Source organism: Protomyctophum bolini, assembly GCF_963924005.1.
Source record: "Protomyctophum bolini genome assembly, chromosome: 8".
NCBI lineage: Eukaryota > Metazoa > Chordata > Actinopteri > Myctophiformes > Myctophidae > Protomyctophum > Protomyctophum bolini.
The window spans coordinates 48,559,068-48,581,671 of NC_137869.1; the positions used below are offsets into that span (position 1 = coordinate 48,559,068).

The 22,604-nt window shown below is 46.0% G+C and overlaps 2 protein-coding genes across 3 annotated transcripts in view; one reads left to right on the plus strand and one right to left on the minus strand.

Moving 5' to 3' along the window:
• med16 (mediator complex subunit 16) overlaps window positions 1-12,129 on the plus strand; it is a 50,376-nt gene extending 38,247 nt beyond the window's left edge. For both annotated transcript variants that reach the window (XM_080770041.1, XM_080770042.1), the window contains exons 15-17: window positions 4,110-4,350; window positions 9,596-9,679; window positions 10,735-12,129. In XM_080770041.1, the coding sequence (XP_080626167.1) occupies window positions 4,110-4,350; window positions 9,596-9,679; window positions 10,735-10,861 (452 nt within the window). In that variant the 3' untranslated portion in view covers window positions 10,862-12,129. The remainder of the gene's footprint in view (window positions 1-4,109; window positions 4,351-9,595; window positions 9,680-10,734) is intronic.
• A 6,710-nt stretch (window positions 12,130-18,839) lies between these two features.
• LOC308320323 (histone H3-like) overlaps window positions 18,840-22,604 on the minus strand; it is a gene marked incomplete at both ends in the record, with an annotated part of 8,141 nt that continues 4,376 nt past the window's right edge. The window contains 4 exons of the mRNA XM_080770636.1: window positions 18,840-18,971; window positions 19,714-19,788; window positions 20,935-21,027; window positions 21,598-21,710. Coding sequence (XP_080626762.1) covers window positions 18,840-18,971; window positions 19,714-19,788; window positions 20,935-21,027; window positions 21,598-21,710 — 413 coding nt within the window. The remainder of the gene's footprint in view (window positions 18,972-19,713; window positions 19,789-20,934; window positions 21,028-21,597; window positions 21,711-22,604) is intronic.

Here is a 22,604-nt window from a genome sequence, read left to right on the forward strand (position 1 = left end):
CCACCTCTCCGGTGTTGAGGCGACCACCTCTCCGGTGGTGAGGTGACCACCGCTCCGGTGGTGAGGCGACCACTGCTCCGGTGTTGAGGCGACCACCGCTCCGGTGGTGAGGTGACCACCACTCCGGTGTTGAGGCGACCACCGCTCCGGTGTTGAGGCGACCACCGCTCCGGTGGTGAGGTGGTCGGAGAGAGATTAGGTCAAAATTCTGCTAAATATGACGGAAATTTTACATCGAAACATTAAACGCCGTTGACATTGAAGCTAACCAATCACAGGCAACAGGCATTCTGATTAGATGATGATTCATGATGATGATGTATGATGAAAAATCACGCGGTGTGATTTTTTTATTTTTTATTATTTTCCGCCACCGAATACGTACAGTTCTCCGTTGTATAGAGAGTATGCACATGCATGATTTTCCCATCAGGACACGCCCCCCTCATCTAGACTGAGTGGCAAAACCTTGAGCAGCATGGATGGAGTGTTGGAGTTAGGAAGTGCTCGTTGGAAATCACTCAACCGCCCTGCGTGCCACCTGTTTCTAAATGTCACATAATGCAGGAGGCAGCAAAAATGTTGTGTTGTTGAAAACAAGCACTTCCAAACTCTGACACTAATGACACTGACACTAATCAAATGCAGGGCATTTCTTCACAGAAAGTAGATCGTTTCTATGGTGAATTTTTATGAAACCAAAACGTTGCAGATAGAAAGAGGATAATTCAAGCTTTTCATACAGCTGCAATGTTGGTGAGTTTAACATTGTTTAATGCAATCAGACAGGACTTTTCTGTTTGGATGAATGGGGCTGCCAAAGGCCAGAAAGTAGTCTGAGTGGGCGTTCCCGCATAACTTCCAGGTACGATGATGTCATGTGCATACCCTCTTTTAGAGCGCCGCAGTCCCTCCCCCTTTCAGAAAAACGAGTGGCCCAGGAAATGAAACCCCTCCCATCGGCACTTCTAATATAATTTATTTAAAGACGGTTACGCCGCGGACAAAGCCAACTCGGATCGTGACAAATCATGACAATGAACACAATGTTTTGGGCTGATCAAATCATTAGAAAGAAGAAAAGAAAGTCAGGAGACAACACTATTTGTTTTGTTTTTCGCCTTATACATTATTTGATCGGCCCAAAACATTGTGTTCATTGTCATGATTTGTCACGATCCGAGTTGTCTTTGTCCGCGGCGTAACCGTCTTTAAATAAATTATATTAGAAGTGCCGATGGGAGAATGCATGGGGGTTTCATTTCCTGGGCCACTCGTTTTTCTGAAAGGGGGAGGGACTGCGGCGCTCTATAGGCAAAAAGGCTGCATGTCTCTCACGTTGTTCTGGAACACAGCGGTGCTGGAGGTTAGCCCCGCAAGCAGAACCCGAATGTAGTAAAGTTTCTGATACTTTGTTTACTTTACCCATTGGGTCCTGCTTCACGCTGGGCTGTCGCCAGTTACGCACAAACAAATACAATGTAAACACGCCATGAGACGGACTTCTGCGCGCTTTTACCATGTTTATTCATGTATTGACATACGAATGTGCGAACTATAAGTACCTTACATACCATACCGACACATCTCCTGTGTCGCGGAAGCCGTTAAGTATTTTTAATCCATGATTGATTAAAAATGTCGCTTCTTCCTACCTTGTTTATTGACACCTCATTGTACCGCCTATCTGGCTAGCTAGTGGTGCTACAGCTATAACGGAGCAGATCAGAGGCAGGGACATAGCCCGCAAAGCCAACCGCACATCGAGAGGCGGTACAATAAACGGTAAATAAACAAGAAGAAATCAAAGCGACATTTTTAATCAAACATGGATTAAAAATACTTAACGGCTTCCGCGACACAGGAGATTTTATCAGAGGTATGTAAGGTACTTATAGTTCGCACATCCGTAAACAAACACAATAAAAAGCGTCGTAATACCGCGCCGATCGACTAAACGATGAGTTTGTGTATATCCGCGTTCCAACAATCGCATTGAAAAATCTTAGCATGACCAGGAACCCTACGTATAAAGCGCCCATCAAATTTCATAAAAGCTTTATGTAGGGTTCCGAGAGGGGCTAGCTGGAGGTGTGCTCAGCCAACGGTTGGTCTCTGTGTAAAAACGCTCTGATGCTGTTGTCCTCGTGCCCCGTAGCCCCCAAATACAAACATCTTTGTCCCCGACGATGGTGGCAGAGTGGTTTGACGAAACAGGTGCTGTAGTTCCTCTGGTGTTAATGAACCCATTTTGGGGCGGGAACCCCTTTTGGTGTTATAATTTAGCTATTGAAAAATAGCAGATCTACTGAGTGACGAGCTTGTATAGGCCTACAGTTCTGCTATTTTTTTTTTAATCGTGAAATTGTGGCGCAAATCTTTGAATAAATATTATTTCAGAGCGAACGTTTTTAACTCAAATCTTTGCTTCTGGGGGGGGGGTCCCTGGAACAACACATTTTCAGATGGGGGCCGGCGGCCAATTACATATATTGTTGGGGGTCCTTGACATGAAACTGTTTGAGAACCACTGACATAGACACATGGGTCTTTCAGAAAACGGTCAGGATTTAGAAGACATTTGTAGAATCAGGACAAAATGGGTTAAAGCCCATACCATTGTGGTGGTGTCCAACTTGTGGATGCCATTAGTGTCTTTTAGTCAGAGGGCTGTATATATCCTCCATGGATAAACATGACCTTCTCCGACACACAGGCTGAGTGGTATGACCTCGCCTCTGGAACAGTCCCAGATATGTTTGGCTTGAACTAGGGCATTAAGCAACTAGTAAATGCATCTGCCCGTCGCACAACAGAAACTGAATGTTAATTACGTTTATTTTTATTTTATTGATATTTAATGTCTCGTGGTTAGTACGAGTCGAGTCAGCACCAGCTGAGCTTACGTCAACGAGGAATCTCAGGAACGCAATGTGTTGACAGCTGGGTGTGACGTATATTAGCAGCGACATTGCCATATGTAGTTTCAATTAAGGCTCTTGCAGCCACATTAATTCCATTTTCTTCAGAAACTGGCTGTATCAAATATTAATGGACATCATTAACGACACACAGCCACCCCCCTGACAGAAAGGCAGAGATGATTATTTTTCAAACACATTTCTTATAATGCAGCGATCTAAAATACCCCTATGGGGATTTCAATGCAAAAAAAAAAAAAAACAGGTTTTCAATTCAAATATAGCAAGAAATAGCTATATTTCTTAAGTTTTTCAGTAATATGCGCTGTGGCCCCTCTGGAGTGAGTGCCATCGTCAAAGTTGCCCCTACAGCCATGCCGGCATGGAAGAACCAGCAGGATGTCTGTGGTCCTCCTTTCAGAGGCACCGACCACTGACCGCATCTCTCTCTGAATCTTCTCCTATTGCCTTTCTTTGACTGTCTCTTTGCTTTCTCTGTCTCTGTCTCTGTCTCTCTCTCTCTGTCTCTTTCTCTCTCTGTCTCTCTCTCTCTCTCTCTCTGTGTCTCCGTCTCTCTCTCTCTCTCTGCTCAGTCCAGACTCTAGCTTCCGGTCCGACTCTCTAGACGTGACCGACATCTTATACAGGCTGACACAGCTGTGGTTCTGGTGTCACTCGACGCAACACAAACTGATGATGTCATGCATGATTGTGGAATGACATAATACAAAAAACGCGTGTGTGTGTGTGTGTGTGTGTGTCTCTGTGTGCGTGCGTGACTGTGTGTGTGCGCGTGCATGACTGTGCTTGCGTGTGTGTGTGTGTGCGTGACTGTGACTGTGTCTGCTGGGCGAAGTACAACAATGTGCAAACACAGCAGCAAGATTTGTGAGTTGCTGTGATAGGAGAAGGATATCAAATGGAACACAACCACCCTAAAGACTAATCATTGTGTATATTCCTGCACTATACCTGCATCGAGTGATCTTGGTACATAGAAGTTGATCTATTGAAGATTCTGACCTTCAAAGTACATCATTTTTGTTTTGATTGTATTGCTGTATTGTTGTATTGTTCTTTCTGCTTTGGCAATGTAAACGTATGTTTTCTCATGCCAATAAAGCCCTTTGAATTGAATTGAATTGACTGTGTGTGTGCGTGCGTGTGTGACTACGTGTGCGCGTGCAGCTCGTGACGAGGGCCACCCTCAGGAGCCAGACGAGTCCCTGATAGACGAGTGCTGCCTCCTGCCCAGCCAGCTGCTGGTCCCCAGCCTGGACTGGCTGCCGGTCAACGACGGCGTGATCGTCAAGCTCCAGGGGAAGCACCCGCTGCGCCTGCAGTTCGGGAAGCCCTACTCCCTGCCCGCCGGCACCACCAACAACAACAACAACACCAACAACAGCCAGCAGGTGGAGGTGTTCTCCAGGTAAACAAACAAACAAACAACCAAACACAAACAGTTTTCTTCGATTTTTTCAAAAATAGCGAACCTACAAGCTCGTAGCGCGCCACTCGGTGCCGCGTTATGAGCTTGTAGATCTGCTATTTTTCAATAGCTAAAGCATAACATAATGCTAACGCCAAAAGGGGTTCCCGCCCCAAAATGGGTTAAAGGACAACTTTAGTTTTTTTCAACCAAGGTTCATGTTTTAGGTTGTTATTAGAGAAAGTAAAAGATGAGTGTTAATTTATTTTTTTCATTTGCTGCTTTCTTTCGTTTTAGGGATTTTATGGTGATTAATTTTTTTATTATTTACTATAGTCCTAATAAACCCCAGGAAATTACATCTGGCCGCGGAAGTGATAAGTCAAAAACGACAACCTTCTTCTTTGTAATATGAAACTTTAATCTGTTGAACGTAGCGCAAAATAACAACCTGGCCAGTGCCATTGATCAACATAATAAACTATCTGCTAAAGCCCGCGCATAGTGCAAAGCCCGCTGGGTAGTGGGAAGTACCATAGAACACACCAATAGAGTGACAGAACCGTAAGTACCAAGTGCAATGCAAAAACAGAATATTTACAGGAAGATCACAGGATCTACTGAATGTGAAGGAGGCCTACTGGAGGAAGGCATAATGTGTGTATAGGCTCAATGTCAGTTTGTCACATTCAATAGATCTTGTGATCTTTTGTGGCCAGATGTAGTTTCTTGGGGTCTAGTAGGACTATAGTAAATTTAAAAAAATGAAATCGCCATAACATTTTGTGAAGAAATACATATTTAGCCCCATGCTCGAATGCCCCCGCCCCCTTGTCAAAAAGAGCTAAAATCCCTAAAACGAAAGAATGCAGCAAATTAAATTTAACACTCACCTTTCAGTTTCTCTAATAACAACCTAAAACATGAACCTTGGCCCTTTAATTGAGAACTGCAGCGTTTTGGTGACTTTCCTCTTATTGGTTCATTTCTGTCTGAGAAACCGTTGCCGGCCTTCCAAGCGAAGCAGTGGCGGGTCTACCCTGAGTCTCTCTCTCTCTCTGCCTGAACTTCTCACCATGAGGAGGCTTAAGGCTCATTCATAGTCCGGATCTTCGGTGGTGAGGTGACCACCGGAGCTGAAATAACGTTGAGCGGTGGTGAGTAAAAACAGAGAGAAGGGCGGTGGCTGTGGTTTTCTCTTCACCGCGGCTCAGTGACGTCATGTTGTTCGGTGGTCACCTCACCACCGACAATCCAGACTATGAATAACGCTTTAGGTGGTGCGGGCATCTAGTAAGGATGCCTCCCGAGGGTCTCCCTAGGGAGGTCCTCGATGCACGTCCCACTGGAAGGAGACCCCCGGGGGAGACCCAAGGACCAGATGGAGGGATTACATCTCCAAACTGGATCCCCCAGGATGAAGTTACTAATGTTGCTCTGGAGAGGGAAGCTATCTGCTGGAGCTGTTGCCCCCCCATGACCCGACTACGGATAAGCGGTTGAAGCTGGATGGATAGAGGGAGATGAACTTTGCTGATTGGCCAACCTACCCAAGCCACCGGGCTTTGCGGATTGGCCTTGTGGTTAGAGTTGTGTGCCCTGAAACTCGGAGGTCAGGGTTCGATCCCCGGCCGGGTCATACCAAAGACTGTAATAATGGCACCCACGCAGTGCCTCCCTGCTTGGCACATCAAGGGTTGGATTGGGGGGTCAGTCCCTGCTTGGCACATCAAGGGTTGGATTGGGGGCGATAGTCCCTGCTTGGCACATCAAGGGTTGGATTGGGGGGTCAGTCCCTGCTTGGCACATCAAGGGTTGGATTGGGGGGTCAGTCCCTGCTTGGCACTCAGCATCAAGGGTTGGATTGGGGGGGGGGATAGTCCCTGCTTGGCACTCAGCATCAAGGGTTGGTTTGGGGGGTCAGTCCCTGCTTGGCACTCAGCATCAATGGGTTGGATTGGGGGGTCAGATCAACTACAAATGAGTCCCGATTCTCGCATACATCAATGTGTGTGACAAAGCCGTATGACATCCTTTTAACCACAGCCCATCGGCTTCGCGGATTGGCCGAGGTTCGCGTGCCCTCTCCGTGGGCCATTTGCGGCGACATATAAGTGCCCCCTCCCGCGGGCGGATGTTAGCATTCGCTAAACCTCCCCCGACGGCAGTTGGAAAATCTTCTCCCTCCGCCGACAGAGACCCACCAATGCTGCGCTGGACGGCTCACCTGAAAGGAGGGCCCAAGACGTCGTTTCACGCGGCGGTGGCCGTGGGACACCGCGTCTTCTCCTTCGGAGGCCTCCGCTACCGCGAGAACCACCACCACCACAACGCCGCCGGCGGCGGCGGCGGCCACCTGGGACACATCGACGTGCACGTCTTCAACACGGTGTCGCTGCGCTGGAGCACGCTGCTGCCCCCGGAGGAGGACGGCGGCGGGGGCCATTCCCCCTCGCCGCCGCAGGAGGTGCCCTCCATGCGCGTGGGCCACACGGCGGTGCTGATCGGCGACGCCGACATCTACGTGTGGGGCGGCATCATGAACTTCGAGATCGAGGAGGCGGACAACGGCATCACCATCCGCGGCGAGAAGTGCATGGCCCTGCACGCCTTCAGCGCCGACACGGGCCGCTGGTCCAAGCCGCGCGCCCTCGGCGCCGTGCCCGAGGCGCGCTGCATCCACTCAGCGGTGGCGCTCGGCCGCGCCATGTACATCTACGGCGGCTACGAGCTCACGCGGCGCACCAACGACATCTACGTGCTGGACACGGTCACCATGACGTGGTCGCTCGTCACCACCGGAGGAGGAGGAGGGGGAGGGGTGCCCCTTGACGACGGGACGCAGCCCGTGTCCTCGTGCCACTCGGCCACCTTCATCGGCACCAAGATGTTCGTGTTCGGCGGGCGCGGCGACCGCGACGAGGTCATCTACGACGCGGTGCGCGTGTTCGACACGGAGACGCGCTGCTGGACGACGGCCACGCCCCGCAGCGCCCCCCAGCGGGGGGGGGCTGGCGCGGGGGGCGGGCGGCCCCCCCTCCTCCTCCCGGAGGGCCGGCGGGGCCACTCGGCGTTCGCGCACAACGGCGAGCTCTACATCTTCGGCGGCTACAACCCCAACCTGGACCGCAGCTTCAACGACCTGTGGCGCTTCAGCCCGGCGACGTGCCGCTGGCGCCGGATGGAGCCGCGCGGCGCAGGGCCGTGCAGCATGTCGCGCATGTGCTGCTGCGTGGTCGGCGAGCGCATGGTGCTGTTCGGCGAGCACCGGCACACGCCCGACGACCTCTACATCCTCGACCTCAGTCCCAGCCTGAAGACCATGTGCAAGGTGGCGGTGATCGCGTGCGGCCGCGCCGTGGACACGGCAGGCCTGCCGCGGGACATCCGCTGGGAGCTGGCGTCCATGACGACGACGGTGGCGGTGAGCGGCGGCGGGGGGGAGGAGCCCGGCGGCGGGAAGCAGGCGTCTCCTCCTCCTCCTCCTCCTCCGCCGCGGAAAGGAGACCTACGGCCCTAGAAACGAGACGTCCACCGTTAACGGAGACCCTTAGAAGGACCTACCTTCATCCGGATGGAAGGGGAGACCTCCACCCGTTATTCGTAGGGGAACGGCAGAACACAGGAATGTGCTATAGAACTATAGACGAATCCACAGAGGAGGAGGGCATGGAATACACACACACCTGGCCTACAGGGCACTAATCTCATGGAGCAGTGCCCTCTGTAGGCCAGGTGTAGCTCATCAGCTTTAATGGTTACACGCCAGTAATGGCTGTGCCCCCCCCCCATCTGTCAGGAATGAACGTAGAAACAGCAGTTTGACGAGTCAAGGAAGGAACAAAAGGTTTGTGAAGATGACACTTCAAGGAAACATGTTGAACTGGGAAACTGGAGGAAAAAAAACGATTGCAAATGTGGAGACCTTTGTGTTTTTTTTGTTTCCTTTTTTTTCCTTTCTTTTTTCCTCTCTGTCACATCTAATATCGTATATGGTTCACTTCACACTAGGACACCTTTTGAAAAATAAGCTGCATACTGTAGTTTTCATCTTTAAACCCTAGAAAATGAGAAATGACCAAAATGCTGCCGCATATAGCAGCCATTTTTAGAAGACCACCTGCCCAGAATGACAGAGTCCGTACCGATAACCGTATTGTCCTCAGAATGGATGTTACTCCAGAGGTATCGAGGTAGATTCTCCATCCATCCGTCTTCAACCGCTTATCCGTAGTCGGGTCGCGGGGGGGGGGGGGCAACAGCTCCACCAGTAGAGCTCCAGCTCCTTCCCTCTCCAGAGCAACATTAGTGACTTCCTCCTGGGGGATCCCGAGACGTTCCAAGGCCAGTGAGTCGATGTGTTTCGTCCTTGGTCTGTCCCCGAACCACCTCAGCTGGCTCCTTTCCAGGGGAAGGAGGACTCTACTACGAATAGACTCTACTCGTAGACTCTACTACGAGTAGACTCTACTCGTAGACTCTTACTACGAGTCTCTCTCGCGTGACTGAACTTCTCACCCTATCTCTCCATAGTGATATCCGGTAGCCTGGGCCGTGTACATAAACTGACCACGAGCAGCCATGGAAAAGAAGTACTCAATTGTTTCACTTAAGTAAAAATACTGCAATTTAGAACTACTTCGTTACAAGTAGAAGTGCGGAATTGAAAATGTACTTGAGTAAAAGTACAAAAGTATCTGCATCAAAATGTACTTATAGTACTAAAAGTAAAAGTACTCATTGTGCAGAATATGCCATTTCACAACTTCAAAATGTGTACAAAATCTATTGAAAATAGCAGATCTATAAGCTCACAATGCGTCAGCTTGTAGATCAGCTATTTTCAAGTGTGTGTGTGTGTGTGTGTGTGTGTGTGTGTGTGTGTGCGTGTGCGTGTGCGTGTGTGTGTAGGAGAAGTCATGTGTATTCTTAGGTTCCCATGAACTGTCAACCCTGTTATATTTGTTCTCCCTGTACAAATGTAATCGTAATTTGCAGGTTCAAATAAAGAACTAAAACGTGTGTGTGTGTGTGTGTGTGTGTGTGTGTGTGTGTGTGTGTGTGTGTGTGTGTGTGTGTGTGTGTGTGTGTGTGTGTGTGTGTGTGTGTGTGTGTGTGTGTGTGTGTGTGTGTGTGTGTGTGTGTGTGTGTGTGTGTGTGTGTGTGTGTGTGTGTGTGTGTGTGTGTGTGTGTGTGTGTGTGTGTGTGTGTGTGTGTGTGTGTGTGTGTGTGTGTGTTTTTCCAGGAGTCCAGGGTCTCAGAGGATGGACAACCTGAGGTGTCTCCATATGGGCGTCTGTCCTACTGAGGAGAGCAAGTCCTGTACCAGGTACCTGTCTGTCTGTCTGCCTGTCTGTTCTGTCTCTCTCTCTCTTTCTCTTGACTTTAGCCAAATTCCAATACCTTAATATTCACACTTGCTCACTCCATCGTCAGTTGTTCGTTTGTGTCCCAAAATTAAACTTCAACTGTTTTGTTATTGTATTTTGATGTATTATTTGATGTATTGATGTACTAATGTAATCCTGGGTGCTACACTTCCTCTGCTAACCTGGGTGGGGGGGGGGCAAGCGGACTGACCTCATGCCTCCTTCTATGCATGAGGAGTCCAAGCTGCTTCTTTTCACCCGAAATATATATGAAGCTATACATGCTATATACATGATTCTAAGGTGGCTGCAATTCAAAATCACTCTCAAATCGCTCTAAAAGAACTTCTCTCTCTGTGTGTCTCTGTCCGTCTCTCGCTCCATCTCTGCCCTTGTCCAAATTATGTCATAACTAGTAATGGGAGATTCATCTGCAAACACATCGGTTTTGGCCGATTCTAGTTGTTTTTTTTATTTATAGGCATCGGTTTGATGAATCAATCGGAACGATTAATGCATCGGTCCGATCTCTTTACAGATAAACAGGCCCAAAGTAACCGCTTGAACAGATCTACAAGCTTACAATATTAAAGTTAAATCTGACTTAAGCCTAAGCCTGCAGTGCAGACACCCTGTTACATGTGTTGTTCAGAATGGACAAAATTATTATAATTTTTCAATACAGAATGAGATCATATCGACGTATCGGTAATATCGGTTATCGGCCATAACGGCAATTAATTATATCTGATATTGATATCGGCCAAAATGTCTCACCGGCACATCCCTACATAAGTGTAACTGCGAGTGAGTGAGTGAGTGAGTGAGTGAGTGAGTGTGTGTGTGTGTGTGTGTGTGTGTGTGTGTGCGAGCGTGCTCGCTTGTGTGTGCACATAGGTGTGGCTGTGTCACCATGCTCAGATCTCCTAATAAAAGCAACGCCATGAATCAGTGTCTCACTCTGTGTGTGTGTGTGTGTGTGTGTGTGTGTGTGTGTGTGCGTGCGTGCACATAGGTGTGGCTGTGTCACCATGCTCAGATCTCCTAATAAAAGCAACGCCATGAAGCAGTGGGAACAACGCTGGATCAAGAACTGTCTGTGTGGAGGACTGTGGAGGAGGATCCCCCCCACCCTGGCCTAGGGGTCACCCAGAGGTCACACAGAGGTCACCTAGAGCGGCGGTGGTCCCCAAACTTTTTCACGTCAAGGACCCCCCCAAATTGACACTAATTAGCACCGCGGACCCCCCATTTGAAGAGATATGCCAGGGACCCCCCATGAGAGAAGTTTTTTACGGCAGCGATTCTCAACCCGTTTAATTTCAATAACCCTCAGTTTGATATGCATTAGGCTACGGACCCCCATTTAATGGCATTTCTATCTCTGGGACCCCCAATTTGTATTGTATAAAATCAATGTTAATTTACCTCTGAGATTCCATTTGTACACTCGGACTCACAGCCCCATAAGGGTCCCATTTGGTTCCTAACTATCATTTAGCATGGGGACCCCCTGGAACTCCCTCAAGTACCCCTGGGGGGTCCCCGGACCCCACTTTGGGAACCACTGCAATAGAGCACCGAAGTCTGATGTCATCCATACATCGTACCTGCGTCTCGTATACTTTTTTTATTTTATTTTTTTATATTGCGTAAATTAAGAACTGTTTTCCCCCCAAAGAATTAACTAATCATGCCGGTGCTTTGACTAAGAAATAAATAAGAGAAATAAATATTAAGTAAGTGAACACAGAGCCACCTCCCCGACATGGATAAAAACCTCCGCGGTCGACGCCGAGGGGACGAGTGAGTGGTGTCAGGACTTCTGGACTCTAGATATAGAGCCCCCCGCCCCTTTCTTACATCGGACACAAGCCCCCCCATGCACACACAGTCTTCATCTTAAAGAAGTGGTTCACCCAAAGAAATGGGTGGCTGTCATCTCCCTTAGAGATAGGGTGAGAAGTGAATTCACGCGAGAAGAGACTCGGAGTAGAATTGCTGCTTCTTTCGCCTGGAAAGGAGCCAGCTTAGGTGGTTAGATGGAGGAAACGCATGGACTCACTGGCCTCGGGACACTAATGTTGCTCTGGAGAGGGGAAGTCTGGAGGAGCACTCTGGTGGAGCAGTTGCTCCCGCAACCCGACTACGGATATGCGTAGAAATGTCTCCACACACCATGAACCTTGAATTTTGTTTTTGATTCGAAGCCGATGATATGAGACACTTAGAATGCGTGCATTTACCACCGGTCATCACATTGAATCAATTCAAGGCTTCATGAAGCGTAATAAGTAATTGGGGATTATTTTTTGCTATTTGAAACTGTTATACGTACTTATTTTTTACGAACCCCCCCCCCCCCCCCCCCCCCCCACAAACACACCTTTTTCTTTTCTATGTTTTGTATTAAAATTAATGTCGACACAAGGAAATTGAGTTGTGATTATTACTGTGTGTGTGTGTGTGTGTGTGTGTGTGTGTGTGTGGAAAAGCAATCACTGTGGGCCCCCACACACATTTTTTTTGTATCAAATGCGTTTTCTAATGTTCTCAAGTTTAAACGAGGTAATTATTCATCACTCCGCCTGACCTCTGGGTCCCCGCTTTCCATGTACCGTACTGTACATTTACACATAAGTTAACCAGTGTTGTTTTCGTCGACTAAAACTAAGACGAAAAATGTTTGTCGACTACCTTTTTTCACTGAACTAACCTATGATGACTAAAAGTAAGACTAAATATATTGACTATTTCGTCAACAAATACAAACTAGACTAAAATGCTAGGAAGGGACTAGTGGACAAGAGATCCAGTATGTCATTTTACACTTGGTTGCGTGCTGAAAATCTAGGCTGCGACGCGTTGTGTGCTTGTAGATCTGCTATTTAAGTGTAAAATCAGTCATTACGCCATCAAGGCCCGCCAAAATACATTTACGTCGAAGGGCCGATTCATACTCTTATTTTACAGCTGTTTCGGCGCTGTAGTGCCGAAATGATTTAGGCTTGTCAGAAAGTTTCAGTAGCACCGAAGAGTCGACTTTAGGACGGTACACCCCCCCCCCCCCCCCCGAATCAAATGACGTCACATTGTAGGCTCTACAGAGCCGAACCGACTTTTATTCGGCTCTAAAATAGGAGTATGAATTGACCCTAAATCACCTCTAGATTTAGTCGAGTAAAACACTAACACTAAACTAACACTAAAACATTCCAGCAGACTAAAACATGTCAAAAACAACACTGAAGTTAACTAACTCATCTTACTTTTAAACTGATCATTTAGTCTCTCATGAAACGCACTCATTATAGTTATTATTTTGACTTGTATAACTGACTGGTGTATAAAAGGGTAAAGCAAACAAAACAGCTGGGAGAGAACATAGAAAAAGGACAACTTAATTATCAGGAAGGAAGAAAAGAAAAACGAATACAAGATAAGTATTAAAGCAACAAACAAGTGAAAATCAAAGTCAACTGGTTTGCAGTGCAGTTTTGAAAGGAGGGCAGGAGGGAGGGGGCATCACTGCATAATGGCTGGGGAGTACGTTCCAATTCAATGGAGCTTTATTGCATGAGAAAACATACGTTTACTTTGCCAAAGCAAGTATTCACAGTCAAAATACAATAAAAACGGTTGGAAAATGGAAAAGTATATATGTAGACAGCTATGTCACATTGCATCGTTATGTTATAGGGTATAAATAAAGCTTTTTTTTTTAAACAAATGGGTTTTTTTGCAGTCACTTTGGGACAAATACTGGTTGAACACCACTGCCATATATGGGCATAAAAGGGACAGACATATCGTCTATTTTCAGCATTACATGAAACCAAGTGTAAAACATATGGATCTCTTGTCCACTAGTCCCTTTTTAGTCTAGTTTTTATTTGTTGACGAAATTGTCAGTAAATTTTGTCTTGGTTTTAGTCCCCATAGCTTAGTTTTCGTTTAGTTTCCATTTAGTTTTCGTCAGTGGAAAAGGGTAGTCGATGAACATTTTTCGTCTTGGTTTTAAAGTTGACGAAATCAACACTGCGGAGGAGCAGGGAGATAATTATGCGACCACTTCATAATCAGTGTGATCATTAGAGAACAAGCTAAAAAAAATTGTGGCAGAAACCGAATATGATTAATATTATATATATATATTATTTTTTTACCAGGTTTTTGTGCCTGCATTGCTGTCACGGTTGTCATGTTGTAGAGCTACCGGTATATGATCATTATATTATTATTATTATATACCCAGACGTTTTTATTTCCAACCGAGGTTTTGACCCTGAACTGAATTTCATGGACCTGGTGTCGTTGCACACACAAACAGAAATATCAGTGCACTTAAAAAGACAGTCAGGGTAGGTACCCTAACACAAACATGCAGTAATCCTGGTCTCTAAACTGCCTCCCCCTGGCCAGCCGGGGCGCCTGATGGAGGGGAAAGGAACTGGTTGGAATAACGTGTTCCTTCCACGCGCTACGTCCAACCAGGGAAACTCCCCCCTGTCAGGTGTAAAGGAGCGACTTGGACACTCATGCATGAAGGAAGCATGAGTCCGTTGCTCTCCCCAGGTTGGCGGAGGGTGTGTAGAGCCCAGGATCACATTAGATAATTGACACAGGGGTGAAAAATGGGTTACAAAATCGTGTGATAAAAATGATACCCCCATTTAAAAAGATATGCCAGGGAACCAGGGAAGATTTTTACAGCTCTAGCAAAACTTGACATGCATTAGTCTACAGGCCCCCATTTAATGCCATTTCTATCTCTGGGAACACCAATTTATATTGTAAAATCAATGTTAATTTAACTCTTGAGTGTACAAATGGAACCAAATTGACCCGTTATGGTCCATTTGTACACTCAGCGTTACAGACCCCATAAGGGTCCATTTGGTTCCAAACTATCATTTAGCTGGGGATCCCCTGGAGCTTCCTCAAGGACCCCCGGGCGGTCCCCGGACCCCACTTTGGGAACCACTGCACCTACTCCATGTCTCCTGTTTCGATGTTCTCTGTTCCCAGCAGTTGAGCTGTTTCTCTGGCCCCAATTTCTGCCCCTATACGACTCCAGTGACCAAATTCCCCTATGAGCCCTGCAGGCTATAGGAATCAATTTCCCTTAATGTATAATGTCACACTGTCAGCCAAACTGACTAGATATCAGTGTCTGGGACACGCCTGAACTAACCCGACTTGTCCCTGGTGTTGCTGCCGCCACAGTAACACGTCTGTAACAGGCAGGGGACCTGCACACATAGACATCAAAGGGGGCTTCAGCCTTTTACCCGTCTGTAATTTAACAACTGCCCTCTCCAGAGTCCAGACCACAAATGCAGCATTTACTACATGGTGAAAGAAATGCAAAATGCCACTCCTCCTCCTTTCCATGCCATGCCGGAAGGAAGGCAGCATTCAGGAGAATAGTTTTTTAGTCTCCTGAACTAATTTGTTTCGAAATCCATGCTGTACACCGCATCTCCAGTAGGCTAGATAAAGAGTGCAGGGTTGCGCCCTGAAAATAGCTGATCTACAAGCTCTCAACGCGTCGTAACGCGACGTGTTGAGAGCTTGTAGATCTGCTATTTTGGGCCAAAAAGTGGGATCTTATGGGATTTCAGCCCTTGCTTCTTCTAACACACTCTGCACGTGCCAGGTAACAGGCGTTGACACTAAGGGTTGCCCACCTGCCCCTGGCAGGTACATATAACTTTGGGGCAGGTGGAGTCTGCTTTCATGTTGCCCAGACCATGCAGGCGAGTGCTCTTTCCTTTTTTTTTTTCCTATTTTATCCCACGATTTTGTAACCCATTTTTCACCCCTGTGTCAATCATCTAATGTGATCCTGGGCTCTACACACCCTCCGCCAACCTGGGGAGAGCAACGGACTTGAACTCATGCTTCCTTCATGCCTGAGTGTCCAAGTTGCTCCTTTACACCTGACAGGGGGGAGTTTCCCTGGTTGGATGTAGCGCGTGGAAGGAACATGTTATTCCAACCAGTTCCTTTCCCCTCCATCAGGCACCCCGGCCGGCCATGGGGAGGCAGTTTAGTGACCAGGATTAATGCATGTTTTTTGTGAGGGTACCTACCCTAGGGGACACAGGGAGAACATGCAAACTCCACACAGAAAGGCCCTTTCGCCAACCCTGCCTTCGGGTATGGGCACTGATGACGCGGAGGAGGAAACACGCCGCCAGCACCCACAGCGTCCCGAGCGGGAATCGAACCCAGGACCTTCTAGCTGTGAGGCGACAACACTACCAACTGTGCCACCGTGCCCAGGCGAGTGCTCTTTTGAGAGGCGGACGCAACCATCTATGAACACAACACAAAATATAAAACACCCGAATGTGGAAATGAAAATAAGAGCACTGTTTATTTACCTGACGTGCTTTTTTGACCGTTGCTACACTTAACATCAAGTGTGAACCCATAGTCATTCATAGCTACTGTATGTGTAGGTATTTGGCATAGAAATTGAGGTACTTTTTTATCGTACAGCTTAAGTGAATTCAAATTTGACCTATCATTTTACAATGGACTTTTCGCTCAAGTGGGCATGACCTTAGTCTAGTGTCTAGCCCCTGTGTAGACAACCTCCCCCCGTGTGTGTATAAGGTTAGCAAGGAATATCACCTCTAATACTAACCATGTGTTGTATGGAGAATATAATGTTGCTGCCTTCAGGAAGGAGATATGGTGTATACCAGCATACAATAAGGTCAGACTAAAGAGGTCCTTTGTCCACCAGTCGACCGTGAGGCTTAATCAGGAGTTGTAGTAGCCACGGGGTAATCTAAGCGGTGGATATTGCCGGCTTACGAGCTTGTAGATCTGCTGTTTCAATAGCTAAAGTATAACATAATGCTTAAAACACCAAAAGGGGTTCCTGCCCAGAATGGGTTAAAAGCACAGTTGCGACATGTCGACATCTAGAATAATTATGCTGAAAATACATGGGATGGGACTCAATAGGAATTGGATAGTTCCTTGGTTACGTCTCAACGCCCATTCCATGAATGACTTCTTTAAAATAAGTGTTAAATAGCTCTATATTGTAATAGTAGTCATGTCCGTATGTTCAGTAATAGTGTCCCCCATGTATCCAGCTATATATAGCCTAATAAACGGAAATTTCTCTTTTTTTTATCCAATCAGGAGATAAATCATACAGCATATACAAGTTTTAAGGGCTTTAAGCAACTAGTCGACTAGTAAATCAAAGTTGACCTCGTTGGTACTAGTTGATAAGAAGAAAAAAGGGTTATTGTTTTCTTTTTTACATAATCGGTACTTCGGTAGTTAAACAACTATTCAACTAGTAAAAATCACTAGAAGTGAAAGCCCTAATACAAGTGAAATGAGAAGTCATTAGGGATGGGTGATATGGAACTTCTGGACGATATACTGTACTGTTATGGCTGATAAATGTCAATATGATGCCTTTCTTCCCAAACTACGTTTTAACTGAAATCTTTTCTTCTTTTCAGATGGGGGTCGGCGGCCAATTACATATAATTCTGGGGGTCCTTGACATGAAATAGTTTGAGAACTACTGACATAGGTTTTTCAGAAAACTGTTAGGATTTAGAAGGCATTTGTAGAATCGTTGGAAAGTGGGTCAGTATAGAGCGTCGCGGCCCCCCCTTTCATGACGACGCCAGCCCCGGGAAATTAATCCCAATGCATTTTTCCCATAGACATTTCAAAAAGTATTTATTTAAAGACCTTTTAAGCGTCGTACGAAGCCAACTCGAGTCGTGACAAATCATGACAACAAACACAATATTTTGGACCAAACAAATAATTACAAAGAAGAAAAACCAAAAAAAAGTGTTGTAACCTGCCGTTTTTTTCTACTTTCTAATTCTTTGTTTGGCCCAAAACATTGTGTTTATTGTCATGATTTGTCATGACAAGAGTTGGCTTTGTCCGCGGCGTAAACATCTTTAAATATATACTTTCTGAAAAGTCTTGAGGAAAATGAACGGGGATTTATTTTCCGGGTCTCTCGAGGGGGGCGGGACTGCGACGCTCTATAAAGAGGAAAAAAATGCCCGCCGTCTGAGCATGCCTCGGCCAATGAGGTCACCCCATTCAACTGTCATCACCCGATAATCAAGAGGACGTTCGTAATCGGCACCTTAGAAATACCCCCAGGATGTGATAATCAACATACTGGGAAATCCGGAAGAGAAACTATATGGGAGCGTTTGCTTTTTGTGTCAATGATGTCAACGACGGAGGCGCGCCGTGTCTGGTGGCCTTGAGCCACGCGAGTCGCCGTGCCGAGCGTTGCGACGGCCACCAGACCCGACTCAGCGCCGTCCGAGTTACGTCCCGATAGGCAGAGAATAGTATACATTAGCAGCCCCTAGTTTCCACAATAGAGTTGGAAATGACACGTTCAGTCCTTGACCTGGGGTGAAACACCACAATGTCTAGTATGCCAGTATGGCCATATTGGCCATATTCCAACGTCCTGATAACGGTTGATTTCGTATATTTAATAGTGATAACGGGTGAATCGCCGGATGAGGTGCGCGTGTAGCTCAGTGGGTTTCGCCACATCAATAACGTCGTAAACCATACAGTGCATTGTACAAATATGAACACTTTACTGACTGAAGTCACTCGGTGACTAAAACATGTCAACACAAAAACAGTGCATGTACAAATATGAACACTCTACTGACTGAAGTCACTCGGTGACTAAAACATGTCAACACAAAAACAGTGCATGTACAAATATGAACACTATACTGACTGAAGTCACTCGGTGACTAAAACATGTCAACACAAAAACAGTGCATGTACAAATATGAACACTATACTGACTGAAGTCACTCGGTGACTAAAACATGTCAACACAAAAACAGTGCATGTACAAATATGAACACTATACTGACTGAAGTCACTCGGTGACTAAAACATGTCAACACAAAAACAGTGCATGTACAAATATGAACACTCTACTGACTGAAGTCACTCGGTGACTAAAACATGTCAACACAAAAACAAATCTGACAATGGCACACAATCTGACGATCTAAAACGATCGGCCGGGGTCGGCAACGGAAGGAGGAGCCCGGAGAAAGGGAGCGGGGTCAGCGCTCAACACCACCCGTCCACGCCGCGGATTCGCTGCGCCAGCTGGAGGTCTTTGGTCATTATCGTGACTCTCCCGGCGTGGATGGCGCAGAGGTTGGTGTCGGCTATCAGTAGGACCAAGAAGGCCTCGGCCGCCTGGCGACAGGAGGAGAGAGAGAGAGAACGTTAGGGGTTATAATAACCCATTTAGACCCGAGACTATACTAATGTCTTCTAAATCATGACGGTTTTCTGAAGAAAAAACCCATGTCAGTCGTTTCATGTCAAGGACCCCCAGAATTATATGCAATTGTAATTGTTCCAAATATATGTAATTGGCCACCGACCCCCTCATCTGACAATATGTTGTTCCATGCAAAGAAGCAAAGATTTGAGGTAAAAACGTTGAGAATCTATCTATATATATATATATATGAGCTTGTAGATCTGCTATTTTTTAATACCTAAAGTATAACATAATGCTTAAAACACCAAAAGGGGTTCCTGCCCAGAAAAGTAAGAATTGTATGTACTTTTAGCACTGATCATTGGAAAGGAGCTAAACATATACTGTAAGTAACCTTGCCGAGCCATGAGGCCCATAGGGGCAGGAGCCTATCTCCTGTTTCTGTAGCGTGAGGCAGATTGATGTACAAGTACACCCCCTGGACATGACGTTAATATGTCGCAGGGACTTACCCCCCAATGGCCCAATCCAACCCTTGATGCCGAGTGTCAAGCAGGGAGGCATTGGGTCCCATTTTTAGAGTCTTTGGTATGACCCGGCCGGGGATTGAACCCCGACCTCCCAGTCTCAGGGAGGACACTCTAACCACAAGGCCACTGAGCTGGTAAACATATACTGTAATCCACCACAATGTGTCTTGATTTATCTTACCTCCTGTAGGGCCATCAGAGCAGGCACCTGCCATCTCAGGTTGTCGTGGCTGAAGTTCTGGGCCACCTCCCTGACCTGAAACATACATAGGACAACAAAGGATGTTTAACACAAATTATCTGCATCGACTTCTTCATAAAAGGTATTGGTGTTGGGTTTGAAATGATGCATTTAAAAAAAAGAAGAGACATGAGGCCGTTTTTTTTTTTTTTTAAAGGCTTCTAAATCAGACCAGTTTTCTGGGGAAAAAAACTAAAAACAAGTTTCTATATCAGTGGTTCTCAAACTATTTCATGTTAAGGAACCCCACAAATTATTTGTAATTGGCCAGCGACCACCATCTAAAAATAAGTTGTTCCAGGGACCCCCCCAGAAGCAAATATTTAAATTAAAAACGTCCACTCACTCTGAAAGAATATATACATTACAGTATATATATATATATATATATATATATATATATATATATCCCTAACCCTATTTATATATATACACAAGGATCTGCGCAACATTTTCACGAGTGCCGCGCTACGAGCTTTCTATTTATTTTTATAGTTTTCACGGTGATCAAAAGATCTTCATATACTGTGCCTGAAGAAAATAAAGACCACCCGTTGAGACCATCCACATCTTATTCTTTCACAAAATCGTGGGCCGCTAGCGTGTCCATTTTGGACTGAGTTTGATTAAAAAACATCTTTCTAAAAAACCTATGTTTCTATGTCAGTGGTGCTCAACCTTTTTCATGTAAAGGCCCCCTTGAGCCCTTCTTGAAGCCTACTGCCACCAATCTAGGTTTCAAAATCGACTCTGACCTAAAGATGGACAAACAGATAAATGAGGTAGTAAGAAAGAGCTTCTTCCAGCTTAGGAGGCTATCTAAGGTTAAGTCTTGTCTATCCCGCTCTGTTTGAAACTGTAATTCATGCTTTCATGACATCCCTCCTTGACTACTGTAATGCCCTGTATATTGGAGTAAACCAGGTTTCTATCTCTCGATTACAGCTAGTCCAGAACGCAGCTGCTAGGTTACTTACAGGCACACGTAAGCGAGACCACATCAGCCCTGTACTAGCCTCCCTCCACTGGCTTCCTGTGCGATACAGGATTGACTTTAAAGTATTGCTCTTTGTCTTTAAGTGTCTAAATGGTTTGGCACCCAGTTATTTATCTGAGCTGCTGAAACCCTATGCTCCGACACGGACGCTCAGGTCCTCTGACCAGCTTCTCTTGGTGGTGCCTAAAACCAGGCTGAAGCTCAGAGGTTACCGAGCCTTTGCAGTGGCAGCTCCCAAGCTCTGGAATGAGCTGCCTCTGCACACAAGACAATTAAGCCCCCACCCTCCAGGTGTTTAAGTCACGCCTCAAGACTTACCTTTATTCCTTGGCTTTTCCAAGCACAGTATGAGATGTTTTTCGATGTTTAATGTGACACTGTGCATGTTGTTCGTGGTTGTTTTTGTGGTTTTTAAATGAAGTTGTGTTTTTTAATGTTTTACTGTAAAGCACTTTGGTACAACGTTGTTGTTTTAAAATGTGCTATATAAATAAAGAATAAATAAATAATAAATATGGTATGGTAAAGTACCCCCAGAATTATCTCTATTGGGCCACGGACCCCCCATCTCAAAATATGTAGTTCCAGGGACCCCCCCAGAAGCAAATATTTTAGTTAAAAATGTTCGCTCTGAAATATATATTAAATGATTTGCTCCACTTTTTATTATTCAAAAATAGCAGACCTACAAGCTCCACTACTCCACAGTGCGCCACTCGGTGGCATGCTACGAGCTTGTAGATCTGCTATTTTTCAATAGCTAAAGTATAACATGATGCTTAAAACACCAACAGGGGTTCCCGCCCAGAATGGGCTAATCATCTCACCAAGCGGCAGAAGGGTGCCTTCCGAATCAGCATCTTGGTGCTCTTCTGGTACCGTCGGATCTCATCCAGTGCCTTGGTTCCTGGGCGGAACCTCCTCCTTTTGGGGGCAGCAGCTGCAAAGAGGCAAACATGATTGAGCAACGGAACTCTTTCCAGATTTATCCAGAATTGGGTGCCTGGACAGTTGCAGTGTTGATTCCGTCGACTAAAACGAAGACGAAAATAGTTCGTCGACTACCTTTTTTCACTGGCGAAAACTAAATGACAAGAGATCCAGTCATTTTACACTTGGTTGCATGCTGAAAATAACAGATCGGCTATTTTCAGCAAGTGTAAAAACTGTCATTAGGACGGCATCAAGGCCCGCTAAAATACATTTTAGTCGACTAAATCACCTGTAGATTTCGACTAAAACAACACTTAGTTGCATGGCAAGTTCATTGCATGCAATCCCGGGCTTGCCCAGGATAGTTTTTTACCAGAGCTTCACATAAATCAAATATGTAACACAGAATATAATCAACATTTCTAAAACAAAGCACTGTGGTTGAGTGGTTGATGCTCAGCGACAACTTTTCTATATGTGTATATTCCCTAGACTCTAGGGAATATACACTCTTTTTACACAGTCCTGTGAAGTTTTTCTACTCTAGGGCCTAGAGTAGAAAAACTTCACAGGACTGTGTAAAAAGAGCACAAAAAAGATGTTTTCCAAAAAAATGTGTTTCCCGAATACAGGAGTGATCTAAAACAAGCTCTCAAACTAAATTAATAAATACTACGGTCAAAGAAAACTACGGTCAAAGAAAACTGTGTCGCTCTGTTTGTCTTGTGAACAAACTTGTGTTGTTTCCTACTCTGTCTGTGTCTCATAGGGTGGCTGTGGGCAGTTCAGAAACCCGTCCACCAGTGACATCATCGATGGGGAATCCAAGCTAATAGAAAACGGCAGGCTTTCTAGTCCTGGAAAAGTTGCAAAGCGAAAATGGAAGCCATCTTCTCACCGT